Source organism: Melozone crissalis, unplaced genomic scaffold (genome assembly GCF_028551555.1).
Source record: "Melozone crissalis strain CALT ecotype California unplaced genomic scaffold, PUWL_Pcris_2 ptg000005l_1, whole genome shotgun sequence".
In the NCBI taxonomy this organism is placed as follows: domain Eukaryota; kingdom Metazoa; phylum Chordata; class Aves; order Passeriformes; family Passerellidae; genus Melozone; species Melozone crissalis.
The window spans coordinates 29,505,032-29,519,831 of NW_026535783.1; the positions used below are offsets into that span (position 1 = coordinate 29,505,032).

The following is a 14,800-nucleotide window of genomic DNA, read 5'->3' on the forward strand; positions in this document are numbered from 1 at the left end:
GCATGCTTTGTTTTACTAACCTCTGCAATGGTCATGGACAAGTTGAACATTAGTCAGCAATGGCCTGGCAGCCAGGAGGCCCAGCTGTGTCCTTGAGGGCATCAGGCACAGGATCAGCAGCCAGGCAAGGAAAGGGATTGTCCTGTTCTGCTCTGCTCTGCACTGGAGCAGAATCCCGTGTACAGTTTTGGGTGCCACAATATGAAAAAGACATAAAGCTCTTAGCATCCTAAGGAGGGCCAAAAGCATGGTGAAGGGCCTTGAGGGAAGCCCTGTGATGAGCAGCTGAGGTTACTTGATCTGTTCAGCCTGAAGAGGAGGAGACTTAGCAGAGATTTTATCCTTCCTCTTGAGACGAAGAGGAAGGGTTAACACTCATCTCTTCTCTGTTGTGACCAATGGCAGGACCCAAGGGAATGGTCTGAATTTGTGTCGAGGAAAGGTTTATGTTGGATATTAGAAAAAGTTACTTGTTTGTTGCCCTGTTCTGATTGCCTGTAGCTTGATGATGGTACCAAAAGATTTGAGTATTTTTGAGTAAGAATTAAGGGGAAGGCTACAAGGCAGATATTCTGGTGGGTGTGTTATAGACCACTTTTCTAGGATACTATGCTATAAGCAGCTGGGAGAGGTCTTGAGATTGCTGGCCCTTCTTCTTATGGAGGACTTCAGTTTACCATATGGCTACTGCAAATGCAGCACAGCAGAAAGGGATCAGTCTAGAAGGTTCTTCAACTGTGTAGAAGATAACACAGCTGCTGAGCAAGCCAGCTAGGGAAAATATGTGGACTCACTGTGAACAGGAAAGGACTGGAGATGATATGATGATCAGAGGCCTTCTTGGGCGCAGCAACCACTGAATGATAGAGTTTTTGATTCACAGAGAATTAAGGAGAGAGGCCAGCAGAACCTCCACTTTGGAATTCTGTAGGGCAGACTATGACCCGTTTACCAAGCATGGTCTGGTTTACAGAGTTGCTTGGAAGTCAGTCCTGAAGGGCAAAGGAGTCTGGGAGGGCAGGAAGGAACTGTTAAGGTGCAGGAGCAGCTGGATGTCTCCATGTGCCAAATGGTGAGCCAGGAAGACTGGCCTGGCTGCACAGAGAGCTTTGGCCAGAACTCGGGATAAAAAAGATTGTATCGTGTTTGGAAGAAGGGGCAAAGCCACTCAGGAGGTATGCAGAGATGTTGTGCTGTTATGCAGGGAGAAAATTAGATGAGCCAGAGCCCAACTAGATCTTATTCTGGCTACTGCCAATAAAAGACATTTTAAAATGTTTCTATAAATACATCCACTTAATTAAATGAGGGTTAAGGAGAATCTCAATCCCTTATTGACTGCAAGGAGAACCATACCAGTAAAGGATAAGGAGAAAGTTGATCTATTTAAAGCCTCCATTGCCACAGTCTTTGATATTAACACCACTGATCTGGAAGACAGATGCAAGAAACTTAATAAAGTTGCCGGAATACAGGAGGAAACCGCTCTGCTATGCCTACTTACAGCTATGCTATCTGCTGTGCCACTAAGGCACCTGCAATTCCATGGGCCTGGCTGGCATCCACTGAAGGGTACTGAGGGAGTGGCTGCCTATGGGTGTTGCAAAATTCACTCCTAAACAGTTTTTGATTATGAAAGAGAGCATCTCGACTTGCTACTGTAGCAAGTAGGGCCAAGAAAGAACTAAGAGTCCACCAGAGTGGGCAGAGAATGATTCTGCCTGAGTGCTTCAACTTTTAAAGAGCCCAGGGCAACCTCCCAGCCCCTGCCCCACCATTCTGTTTTCCAGCTGCAGAAGGAGAGTAACAATTTTGGTCATAGACAGACATGGAATACAATAACATTTTGTGTTACTCAGGACAGTGTTGATCTGCTGGAGGGTTGAAAGGCACTGCAGAGGAATCTGAACAGGTTGTATCAGCGGACAGAGGATAGTTGTATGAAGTTCAGCATGGCCAAGGTCCTGCCCTTGCATCACAACAATGCATCACAACAGTGCTGCAGGCTTGGAGAAGAGTGGCTGAAAAGATGCACAGTGGGTAGTAATTGTTGGGTCCTAGAACAGCTTGGGTTGGATGGGACCTTAAAGATCATCTTGTTCCACCTACTGTGCCATGGGCAAGGATACCTTCCAGTAGACCAGGTTGCTCAAATTTCCATCCAACCTAGCCTGGAATACTGCCAGGTATGGGGCATCCAGAACTCCCTTTGTCATTGTCTCCAAACCCTCAAAGTAAAGAATTTCTATTTCATATCTAATCTAAACCACCCTTTTCCAGTTTAACCTTTGTCTTGTCTCTCCACACTCTTATAAAAAATCTCTCTCCAACTCTGTTGTTGGCTCCTTTCAGGCACTATAAAGTTGCTCTAAGGTATCCCTGGAGTCTGATCTACAACTGCAACCTCAGCTCTCTGTCTGCTTTAATAGAGGTGCTTCATCTCTGTGATCACCTTAGCAGCTTCCTCTGGACTCACTTGAATTAGTTGACATACTTCCTGTGCTGGGAGCCCAGAGCTGGATGCAGGTTCCAGGTGGGCTCTCCCCAGAGCAGAGCAGAGCAGAGGGGCAGAATCCCCTCCCTGCCCTGCTGCCCACGCTGCTCTGGATGCAGCCCAGGACACGTTTGGCTCTCTGGGCTGGGTCATGTCCAGCCTCTCACCCACCAGCACCCCCAAGTCCATCTCACAGGGCTGCTCTCCATCTGCTCATGCCCAGCCTGTGCTGATACATGGGATTGCCATAGGCTAAGTGCAGGACGTTACACTTGGCCTTGTTGAACATCATGAGGTTTTCATGCCCAACTTCTTCAGTTTGTTCAGGTCTCTGTGGACGGCACCTGGCACCTGTTGTTCTGCTGTGAATTTGGTGGTGTTGGGTGACAGCAGCTGAACATGAACCATTGAGTGCCCAGGTGGTCGAGAAGGCCAGTGGCATCCTGGCCTGTATCAGCAATAGAGGGGCCAGCAGGACCAGGGCAGGGGTTGTCCCCCTGTAATTGGCATTGGTGAGGGCACCCCTCAAATCCCATGTCCAGTTTTGCACCCTCTCACTACAAGAAGGACATTGAGGGGCTGGAGCATGTCCGGAGAAGGACAGTAGAGCTAGAGAAGGGTCTAGAGCGTTAAGTCCTATGAGGGGCAGGAGGTTGTTTATCCTGGAGAAAGGAGGCTCAGGGGTGAGCTTATAATTCTCTACAACTACCTGAAAGGAGGTTGTAATGAGGTGGGGGTTGGTCCTTTTTCCTGATGCTGTGCCAGGGAGGTTTAGATTGGATATTAGGAATAATTTCTTCACCAGGTGAGGTTATCAAGCATTGAACCCAGGGAAGTGATTAAGTCATCATCTCTGGTAGTATTTAAAAGATGTGTAGACATGGTGCTTAAGGGACATGATTCTGTGGTGGACTTGGCAGTGCTGGGTTTATGTTGGATCTTGATGATCTTAGGAGTCTTTTCAACCCAAAAGTTTCTGTGATTCTGTGTAAAAAGACTGAGACTTGAAATTACTTGCTCAGGATAATGCAGTAGTTTAGTGGCAGCTGAGATTACAGTCTTTCTTCACACTTGGTATTAAGTTTTGCATTCTCAGTTCTCCCTATATATTTGTTGAGCTGTACTCTGAGATCTGATGGGAGTACTGAGGTAATTTCTTTGTGTTATGTCTTCTGCAATTACAATTTAAGTTGGGTTTGTATTTGGATGTTTGAAGATATGATTGTTGTTGCAGCATCTGCCTTAAAAAGATGATATTTATGTTGTTATTTTACTTCCTATGGTAAACTGTTTTCTGTGTTGTAGATATTGATATTCCTTTTTAAAAAAAAAATTGTGTTGTATGTCTTTAGGGAGAAACTCATCCGCCTTCAACATGAGAACAAGATGTTAAAATTGAACCAAGAAGGTTCTGACAATGAGAAGATTGCCTTGTTGCAGAGTCTTCTTGATGATGCAAACTTACGGAAGAATGAACTGGAGACAGAAAACAGGTAAGAAATTTTGTCCTCTACTTCAGTTGACCTTCCTACAGGCATCTGCAGGAGAAGAAAGATATGGATTTAATGGAATCAGTCCTGTGAAAGGCCCCAAGGATGTTATTAAAGGACTGTAGAGTCTTTTGTATGAATAAAGTCTGAGGGATAGACACTATGTAGCCTGGAAAAGTGAAGGCTTAGGTTAGATCTTATCAATGTATCTTATCAAAGTGTATGATGGGAAGGTCTAAAGAAGGTGGAGATAGACTCTTGTCAGTAACACTCAGTAACATGGCAAGAGGATGTGAGCAGAGCTTAAAACACGTTATATTTCATCTGAATGTGAGAATATACCTTTTTTTTCCACTGTGAGGGCTGCTGGACACTGGAGTATGTAGCCCAGAAAGGTTGTCTCCGTCCTTGTAGATATTTAAAACTCAACAGGACATGTTCCTTGGCAGCCTTCTCTAGTTGACCCTGCTGATTGAACCAATCAGCATAGAGACATCTGTGAGACCAGACAGTGTGCATCAGAGCATGCCACAGTATTTGGCTGATAGTGATGTGAAGCTGCTTTGAACCTGAGTCTGTTACTTATCTAATCTTCCCCAGTCTTCCCCTTCAACTGGGGGAGGTGCCTGATGCCTGAGAAAAGGTAAATACTGCACTCACCTTCAAGAAGGACAAGAAAAAGAGCATGAGGAACTATTGAGATTGTTCAGCCACAGCTCGCTTTCTGGAAATTTTGCAAAGCAAGTCCATGTGGAATTTATTTTCAGCTGCATGAGGGACAGGAAAGTAATTAGCAAATGCCAACATGAATTTATTCAGAACAAATCATGCCTAACTAATCCAGTTGCCTTGACAATGAAATGGCTGCGTATGTGAAGAAGGGTGAGAGGACGATATTTAGCTTTAGCAAAGCCTTTGTTAAAGTGTCCCATGTTATCCTTATGTTCAGAATGCCTGGATATAAACTAAATAAGTGGACAGTTAAGTGGTGAGCAAAAAAAAATTGATTGAACAGTGAACAGACAGCTGAGCCTAAAGTAGTATCATGAGTTGGTAACCAATTCCTCAGTCATCAGTACCAGCACTGTTCGTTACTTTTATTGATAACTTCACTGATGAAAGGGGCTACTCTTAGCAAGTTTGAGAATGATACCACTTTGGGATGTCCTTTTGAAAGGGAAAACTGTTATTCAGAGGAGCTCAACAGTCCAGAGAAAGGAACTGATGAGACCCCTGTCCCTGGCTGTGGAGCAGCAGACCTGGGGTCCTCGTGGGTGGCAAAGGAGGATGTGTTATCTGGGGACCTTGCAGTTGACTGTGATCTGGACAGTCCTCACTGAGGTGCAGGCTGTCAGTCTGTTAAAATGATTGTTCACCTCATCCGAACTTATAATGATGATCAATACTTATCACATCTGGACAGAGCATGTAATTTTGGATTCCACAGTACCAGAGAAATGTGGATGTATAGAAGTGCAGCAGAATACTGCTGAGGTGAGAGACGATGTAATGTGTGATAGGTGCGATAAAACTGAGAACTGGGTTTGTCCAGGCCAAAGGAAAGGTGACATAGATGAGAGTACTGTGAACTGCATCTGTCTGATGGGAAGGTAGAAAGAAGACAGATTTGGGCTATTGTCAAGAGATTATTAGTGGGAGGACAAGAGGCAACAGACAAAATATGGAGTATGGTCCAAACTCTAGTAGAGAAGCCCAAAGAGACTGTTAGGCCTCTGTCCTTACAAGTGCTTGAACCTGGTACTGGATATGATTCCCAGCAATCTGCTGTAAATGCACCTGCTTTAAGGAGGAGGTTGGATCTAGGCAACCTGTGGACATCTCTTCCAACCTACAGGTTTATAGCATTCTGTGATGGTGTAGAAGCAAAAGCTAGCAACTCTCTCACAGTAAAACTGACTGTTAAAAGGTCGTCTTTCATGTATATAGAACTGATTTCTGCATGCATTTATGTTGTCCTTGAGGAATATGAGAATGTTCTGGATGAACATCTGGGTATTGTGATCTCTGGAACTGCTGTAAGCTCTTAACTCCTGCTGTAATTTTCTTGTGAGTAATTTATAGTATTGCATTTTTTTGTGTAGATGATCTGAAAACACTGGACACTAAAAATTGATAAAAATCTGAGACTGCCTTTTGCAGTTAGTTTTTTTTTTCTGAAAAAGAAATTATGTCTCTTTCCTAGATTGGTAAATCAGAGGCTTCTGGAAGTACAGTCCCAGGTTGAAGAACTACAAAAATCTTTGCAGGATCAAGGTTCAAAAGCTGAAGATGTAAGTAGAAATGTACTTACAATCAAACTTAGATTCAATTAGTTACCATATTTGAAACTTTCACCTTTTTGTAAAAAAAAAAAAAGTAAAAGAATTATACAAACTGAGATTTCTAGTAGTTTTGCATATTTACTTGTATGGTCTTACCAATAAATTGTGCTTCTCTAACTAGGGTGTAAGACAATTGTCTAGAAGAAAAAACCATCCCATGTAGAGAAGGTGTCATGCATGTTTAATTTGAATAATTGTGTCTGTTAAAACAGAAAACTCAGCATTTAAATTATTTAATTAGAATAGAGAGCTTTGCAGGGAATTGAGAAAATGTTGATTCTCCATGAATAAAACATCTGAAGTTGTTTTGGGTTTAGTTTTCTTAATGAAAGGCCTTTTCCAGCCACTGAAAGGTCCGTAGTTCTTCCTGTAAATGTAATCTCAGAATGAAAAAAGCCAGACAGTCCAAAACTAAAAAAAGAAGTCAAATAATTAGACCCTCAACACAATGCAGCTTTTCCTGTTTCTGTATAAAGGATTAACTTTATTTTAAATGTAAGAATACACATTGTAGCTGAGTTAGCGTGGAAAACAACTTTCAGTCTTCCACTAAAAAATTGTTTATCTCCTGTATTTCAAAAAAGAAGCTCTATAACTTTATTGAAAGCAGCGATTTTTTGGACTGTGCTTGCATAGTGTATGCTCACAATCTCAATGTATCATGTTGCTAACTGGCAACAAACTGTAATGTGCTGCTTTCTGATTTTGTGGGTTTAACTAATTTATATAAAATAGTGAAAGTTTTTTTTATTAGATGCTTATGTAAATTTAAATTTAAGAGTATGTTAAATTTAGTTTACCCTTTAAATTTTCAGAATAAACTATATGAATGTTAAACACCTAGTTGATTTTCATCAAGATTATTTTCCTGAGTAACTTACAATGTGTTTTAGAATGCACATTAAAATAGGTCTATTCTGAGATGTTCTTTGTTGTCTTGATTATTGGCCAAAATCTTTTCAGGGTGAACACAAATATGAAAGAATTATTCTCAGATACTGAGTATTGTAAATGATCTCTGTCAAGTTGTATTCAGCTTTATTTACAGCAATTTCAATTTTGTCCCTTTAGAGGCTCCGGCTGGGTCAGTAATTTAGGGTGTGTCTGCACTCATGGCTTCTGTGTTGGTCTGACCATAGCATGGTGATCCCATGGCATGTTTTGCTGAGTTCAATCTGTAGAATTTAATTTACTCTTAAGGAAGTAAAAGAGTGAATGTAGACTCAGGGAAATGTTGAAGATGCAAGAACCATTGTGGTCTCCTCATGCAATCTTCCTTGTAAAGCAGAGCAAACATCAGAAGTTAAACCTAGCTGCTCAAGTGGGTTGAATTTGGGCTGAGACTACCTGAGTTATCTGTTGGATAGGCATACAAAAAGAGTGATTCTTCAGAAACATAAGAAAAAGCAGTAGGAGAGACATATCACACAGTTTACCAGTACATTTTCAGCTCTTTTCCTCTGTTTTTGCTATTTTTATGCAAAATTACACCAAGGTTCATATTTTTATGTACTTATACTGGAAATGTGCTCAATCCTGAAAATTCATTTTAATTCAGTCCTGAAATGTGTGGTGAGAGCTCAGTTTGTTGGGTTTTTTTGTTTGTTGGTTTAGTTTGGTTTTTTAAAGTTTTGTTTTGTTTTAAAGCTGAAGTTATTTTTAGTCATGCCCAAAAAGGGGTAGAGGTAGTGTCGTAACCCAGGCAAGTGTCCTTGTAGTGTTACATGCTCTGTGCCAAGGTCCACAAGGGCAAACAGCTTTGATTTTGTACTGAAGTGCAGTGGAAAACAGCTGTGTGCCATTGAGCCTGTAATGGGCACTGGCACATTCTGTTGGGATGCATGATTAGTCCATTTGGAGTGTTACCCTGCCAGCCAGGCAAAGGCCTCCTTACTCCCATCTTTCAGACTACAGAATCAGCTCAGATGTGTCTGGTGTGCTCAGAATAGGTTTGATTTATTGTCCCCCAGAATGCAGTAGTCATGTGGGACTACTCAACAGTTATCTGAACAGCTTTGTCTACATAATTTGCATGTCTTATCACTGTCTTTTATCATCCTCATTCTTCTGTTCTCTGCCCTAATCCCTTCCTATATACACACCCTGCCTTTAGTTATTTCTGAACCACTTGTTAAATCCATCGTACACCTAATGTTTTTTATAATGTAACATATGCAGTCTTGGCCTTACATGCTGTTACTGATAAACACCTCCCTAAAAGGTCCCCAGAATTCTCTTGCCTCTTCAATTAGCCATGAGGTTCAGTCACTTTTTCATTTGGTGAGACAATGGAACAAGTTACCCAGGGAAGCTGTGGATGACCCATCCATGGAATATTCAAGGCAAGGTTGGACAGGGCATTGAGCAACCTGATCTAGTTGAGGGAGTCCCTGCTTGTTGAAGGGGTTGGACTGTGTGACCCTTAAAAGTCCATTCCAACCCAAACCATTCTATCATCTCTCTCATTTCTCATTCTTGAAAATCTGACCATCCATCATGGTGTTGTTTTGTGACTTTCATCGCCTCATAGTGTTGCTGATCTCATCCAGTAGTCTTCTGACATGATGACCCACACCCTCCTAAGTTAGCTTAACCTCAGGCCGGAACCTAACCATCTGCTCCTAACTTTAACATCTAAAATTAAACCAAATTTTGCCCTGAAAAATAGGACAGACTTGTTCCTTTGGTTTGTTTAAGCATTAAAGGAACTTCAAGCAAAAAGACTTCTCTTTCTGTAGTGTTCAGGAGATTTGTCTTCCTATGAGAGAGCAAAAATTATAGCAATTAACCTTTTAGATTTTTATCAGTCTCTAAAGCTTACTTTTGATACTGCAAAAATCCCAGAAGTAGTCTTTGCCCATTTTTAGAGTGATCTGTCTGACTTTATCTGCCAAGTATATACAGGGTCTTTGGGTACCTAGAATGGCACATAGAGTGTTTTAGTCTCTTTCTTAATCATGTGTCTTGGGTCAGTTAATGTGGGTAAACTCATTTCTACTTCTTTTAATTGTTTGGGCTGTTTATCACAATTAGTTTCTTGCGTATGAAAACATGATCTGTATAGCTGGGAGAGAGGTTACCCCCTCAGCAATGCAGATACTAGGTAAATAATACACCAGGGGAATCAGTGTTGAGTACTAGTTGTGTCTGTTTCAAGATAAACCCAAGTGCAATAAAAGGATGCAAAAAAAAAGTTGAGTTCAATTTTGATTTTGTTATCTTAGGCAAATGGGCACTGCTTCCAGGTTTTTCCCCTTCCCAGGCAGCCGGTAGCCCCCTAAATTATCAGGTACAAGTGATGGGGACAGTTCAAATGATTTGTGACTGATAAAGATGCATACAAATATTTTTGGTTACATAAAGGGTAGTGTTGCTGCAGCTGTTCAGAGTACTGCAAAAAAGAAAAAAGTCAGTGGTCGAAACCTGCAGATCCTTAGCTGCTGCAAATTTCTGACTGTGAAATCAGTAGAGCTGTGTTGACTTGTTCTTATGGCTCCCCACCTTTCTTGTCATACAATAAGAAAATCTCTTGTAATAATGTAAAAATGTGCCCCAGGAATGTGATCAAAGACAATATTTTGAAGTATAACCAAAGTAAAAAGCTTTTTGAGTGCACACAGTAATTTTTTCTGTTAGCAAGGTGACTAAATCTTTGTAGAAAGAACATTGGAGAAAAAACAACGAAGTAATTTTGTTGATTATTTTATCTTGTATTTTGATGGTGTTGTGGACCATCAGTCATGCCCTAACCCTTCCATGTGATTAATAGTGTATAAACACAAATTAAAAAGGCAGTTGCAGATTTAAATATTCTACATTTGCTTTGTATTCAATCAGTGTGGCAATAACACAATTCAGCATCACATCACAAAAACACCTGCCATCTCTTAATTCTAGTAGCCCAACAGACTGGCTATTTTCCTTGGTTTTCTTAGTTATATGATTTTTGTTTTAAAATTACTTTCCTAAATAGAAGTTGCTTTCCTTTGGAATTCTGATTTAAACACAATGATTTCTAAATGTGCTTCTTTATTCTTTTTATATTTTTGGGTTTAGTGCCATGCTTTAGAAAATGTTACAAGATGAGAATTGCTCATGAGAACAGAGGAAGAAATTGCACATGCGTGAAAAATGCATAGCTTTAACTTTTTCTGTTCATGACTTTCTAAATAGTTTCTTCTGTTGGCTGCTGTTTTGCTTTATACTAATGTCATCTCTGTTTCTTGGCATGGGCTTCTGCTCAAGGCTATTGTGAGTATGGCTTTCTATTTACTTAACACTACTTTCAGTTCATAAACATTTATTGAGTTTGGGGTTTTTTTTTCCTTTTGAAAAATACTCACTATGTATGAAGTGAGTTTAAAGTTTAAAAGTTAGTTCCAAAGTTTTTATTCAAGGAGCTTATCTAAATGTGATTTAACCAGGAAGTGGAACACTGTAAGTTGTGTGGTGATTTTTATGTGTCTGTAATCAATAAAGATAAGAAACACAAAAAAGGTGACATTTTTGCTACACTGCAGTTAGAAATACTCTACTCCTTCTAGTTTCTGTGGGGATGGGAATTTATTTCAACTAATTTGCTACATGACTTCATGCAAGTTGCAATGCAATATTAGTAGAACAGCTTTCCTTGCAAATTTTGCTGCACTTTCCAATACAAAGTACTGAACAAATCATAACAACTGCCTTCGAATTCTGTCATTTATGGATTTTACTTTTATTGATCTAGTTCCTGGGAAAATACTTGTAAAGTTCTGAAGGGTTCTAATTTTACTAAAGTCACACAGCTGTGAAGAGAAAGGTACTACAGATGCTTTACAGTTGTGATTTAAAACTGAAGTAAAAAAGTTGGATTTTGGTTGGAATGTCAAAATTGCATGTTTTAAAATAATTTTAAAAATACCTTAAAGCTTCACAGTATATTAAAATAAAACATTTAACTTTCTGTTTTAGTCAGTTCTTCTGAAAAAGAAACTTGAAGAACATCTGTAAGTATTTTTGTTTCCCTATTTTGTTTACAGTTTGAAATTATGTGTTTTTCTATATAGTGAGGAAGGCAGTCATTTGTGATGGATCTGGAAAATATGCAACTAAGAGAGATTAGATAACACAGGAATATTTGGGAATCTGCTGTTCAGATTCTAATTTTTCTCATAGAAAACCATTGCAAAATTAAGAGCAATGAGGGAACCATCATCTTGTGTTGGGTAGAAAACTTTGCTTAATATTGTGCAAATCTTTGCTCAAGAGAGCAAAGTAATTTTTTTCTGAGGGAAGCATGTTAATATTAACAAAATTAGTTTGTTTACTATTTATTATACATTATGTCATAGAAGTAATAGTTTAGGAAGTGCTGCCATTTTATTGTGCTATTTTTGCACATCTTTTACTTCCCTAAAAGAATATTTGCTTTTTGACTGTCTTGCAAAAAGAAGTTTCTGTTGCTTTTGGGTTTAGCCATTCTTTCCTCAATGTAATACCAGTTATGAGTATTCATTTTAGGCACTCATTGTACAATTAACTCTAAGTTCTATATTAAGTACAGTTATTGACAAAGAAATTGTTTGCTGTTGCAGTTATCCATACAGAACAATGTTTTTCATCCTAACTAACAAGTATTTCTACAGTGATATTGTCACTTGTCCTCTGTAGGAAAAAAAAATCTATCATGTCCATAGAAATAATCTCTCGCTGAGGATTTTCTGTTCTGCTTAGTGCTCATTTCAAGCACAGTAATACTGCTGGGGAAACAATGTGTGCTTCTGTGGTTTGTAACAGAGAGAAACTCCACGAAGCTAACAACGAGCTACAGAAGAAACGAGCTATCATTGAAGATTTGGAACCAAGATGCAACAACAGTTGTGAGTTACCTGTGCAGTCCATTTCTTTTCTTTTTAAATTATTTCAGGTGCAACATCTTTAATTATAATGCCTAAAGGAGGTGTCAGGTAAGCAAAATGTACTTTTTTAGTGGAAGTGACATGTTAAATTTCTCTGGAAACTAGGATGACGAAAAAGATGCTTTTAACACATGAAATGCATGGGAATCACATCTTAGAAACACTATAGTAAGAAATCATAGAATTGTAGAATGAGGTTAGAATGAGCCTTAAAGAGGTTAGAACAAACCCTAAAGATCATCTAGTCCCAAACCCCAGTGGCATTGGTTGTAGAAATACCAGCTCACTGCTGATGAACCTCAGCTGTCCAGAATTGTCATGTCTCATAAGACACTAATTTAGAAGACCCTTGCTGTTGTCACTGACTCACTTTTACTTCCAATGTATATTCCTCCAATGTGTTTTCAAAAACGTGTTGTAATTTGAGCAAATTTTCCATTACTGGTCAAAGAATATAAGATATGTATCATATTGCTCAGAGGGTATTCAGAACCCAGCATCTAGTTGGTTTTTAGCACATTATTACTATGTTTTTTCCAGAACAGTAATGAGGGAGGTAGTCTGGATTTTTCAAAAGAGTAGTTATTCTAGAATAAGGCAAGAGGTTGTAACCAAGGGCAGCTTTTCTGGTTTGTGGTAAAATTATTTTATTCATAGTGAGATGGAGCAAAAAATAGAAAAATATCATGTTGTTTTCTGAGATCTGAGAATTGTATAGAAGATGTAGAAGTAATAGTGGCTTGATATATTCTTATACCAACACAGGAAAAATCTGTGCAATTAAATTGTCCTACTGATCTCAACTGCTGCTTAAGAAAATGTGAGGAGAAAATTATATTTAGTATTTCCATGTTACAGTTTAGTAGATTTAAGCAGGAGTTGTGCCTCTTAAGAATTATTCCACTTCCATAAAACAAAAAAAATCATATTTGCCTGTAATACATACTAAGATATTATAGTAGCTGTAAGTCATCAGTAAACCTATTTTCTAAATGTGTTCTGTGATGTGATTGCTTTATGATTCCATTTCTGTTTATTTGGGAGAATTTTTGAAAGCAAGATTATATCCCAAAAAATCCATTTTATGAGGTTTTATAGGAGTACATATTTTTAATGTGTTTGAGCTATACAGTAATTAAATCTGTGATACCTGCCACATCAGATTTCTTGTCAGCTTTTCTTAACTAAAATATGTTTTAGCTGTGTCTTAAGTGTCTGTTGTAAAATATAAAAATATGCATAATAAACTGATGTTATTTTCCAATGTGTGCATCTCCTGACATAAAGCACTAAAAATTGAGGAATTGCAAGAAGCTCTACGGAAAAAGGAGGAGGAAATGAAACAAATGGAAGAACGATACAAAAAATATTTGGAAAAGGCCAAGAGTGTAAGTTGATATGTTCCACACCTGTCTGACAGAGACTGTGTCCACTGTGTGGGAATAAAAATGAAGTAGTTATCTGTATACACACTAATAAGTTAAAGAGAAGGAAGCTCCATTGATTGTCATCTTATTGTTTTAGTATTTAATATGGATAAATTCTGCAAAAGATTACCCCATTTTTGAGACTCTTTTATTGATGCTTTTTTGCAGTAAAGTCATCTTTTTGACTGAATTGCCTTCAGTAGTTGTTAGATTTCTCAGATGATGTTCAGTATTCTCTTTTGCCTTTATTGCTTATTATATGCTTCTGTCAAGAAGGTGACTAATATTTAGGTGTTGGGGATAGGGGTATACTACTAGCTTTGAAATGGCAATACTGTGGTCTTACTCCTAGTCCCATTTCTTCTCTTATTATACTTTGTTATTTTGAGTATCTTAAAAGCATATCAGTATCTTTAAACGCATTCCATTACATTGGAATCTGTAAGTAGGTTCCTAATTTGCCAAAACTTTGCTTTCTTACTTTACTTCTTTGGAGTTTCCTGAATGATTTCTTGTGAAATGTCTCAGGAAGTCTAAAAAAATTTCTCCTGTCCCCTCTGCCCTCACATTTTATATTGGCTGTTGTTGTCTTAGAGTATATTCCACTGAAAGACAGCATTTCCCTTTTCAGTAAGATTTGTATATTTGTATGTACAGTTTTACTAAACGGTGTTTTATAGGACAGTCGCATTAATTACTTAGGTTAACTTTTTGTTATCATCTTATCAGCTTTCATTTTATTTGTGTTTGGGTTGGCTGGGTTTTTTTGTTTCTTTTTGTTGTTATTGATGGGTTTTGTTGCACGGGTTTTTTTTTTTTGTAGAATCAATATAGTCTTCCACTATGGAAGGTATATCCAGGTCTAATGAGTATTTTCTTAGAAAAATAAAATGCTTTTATAGAATACAAACAGAATCATTTAGGTTGGAAAAGATCTCCAAGATCATCACATCAGCTTTTGAGTGATCATAACTGTGTTATCTAGACCATGGCATTAGGTGCCACATCCAATTCCATGAACGCCTCCAAGGATGTGTACACTACCTCCCTAGGCAACCCATTCGCATGTTTAACAATTCAACCTAAACCTTCCCTGCCCCAGCTTGTGGCCATGTTGTCTCATGCTGTCACTGGTTGCTTGGGAGAA

At 38.8% G+C, this 14,800-nt stretch overlaps 1 protein-coding gene across 4 annotated transcripts in view; it reads left to right on the top strand.

Moving 5' to 3' along the window:
• The window catches only part of HOOK3 (hook microtubule tethering protein 3), an 85,747-nt gene that overhangs the window by 57,015 nt on the left and 13,932 nt on the right, over window positions 1–14,800 (top strand). For 2 of the 4 annotated variants that reach the window (XM_054289998.1, XM_054290011.1), the window contains 6 exons: window positions 3,847–3,987; window positions 6,188–6,275; window positions 10,500–10,577; window positions 11,280–11,314; window positions 12,105–12,187; window positions 13,514–13,614. In XM_054289998.1, coding sequence (XP_054145973.1) covers window positions 3,847–3,987; window positions 6,188–6,275; window positions 10,500–10,577; window positions 11,280–11,314; window positions 12,105–12,187; window positions 13,514–13,614 — 526 coding nt within the window. The remainder of the gene's footprint in view (window positions 1–3,846; window positions 3,988–6,187; window positions 6,276–10,499; window positions 10,578–11,279; window positions 11,315–12,104; window positions 12,188–13,513; window positions 13,615–14,800) is intronic. The other 2 variants (XM_054290001.1, XM_054290003.1) reach the window with 1 other exon arrangement.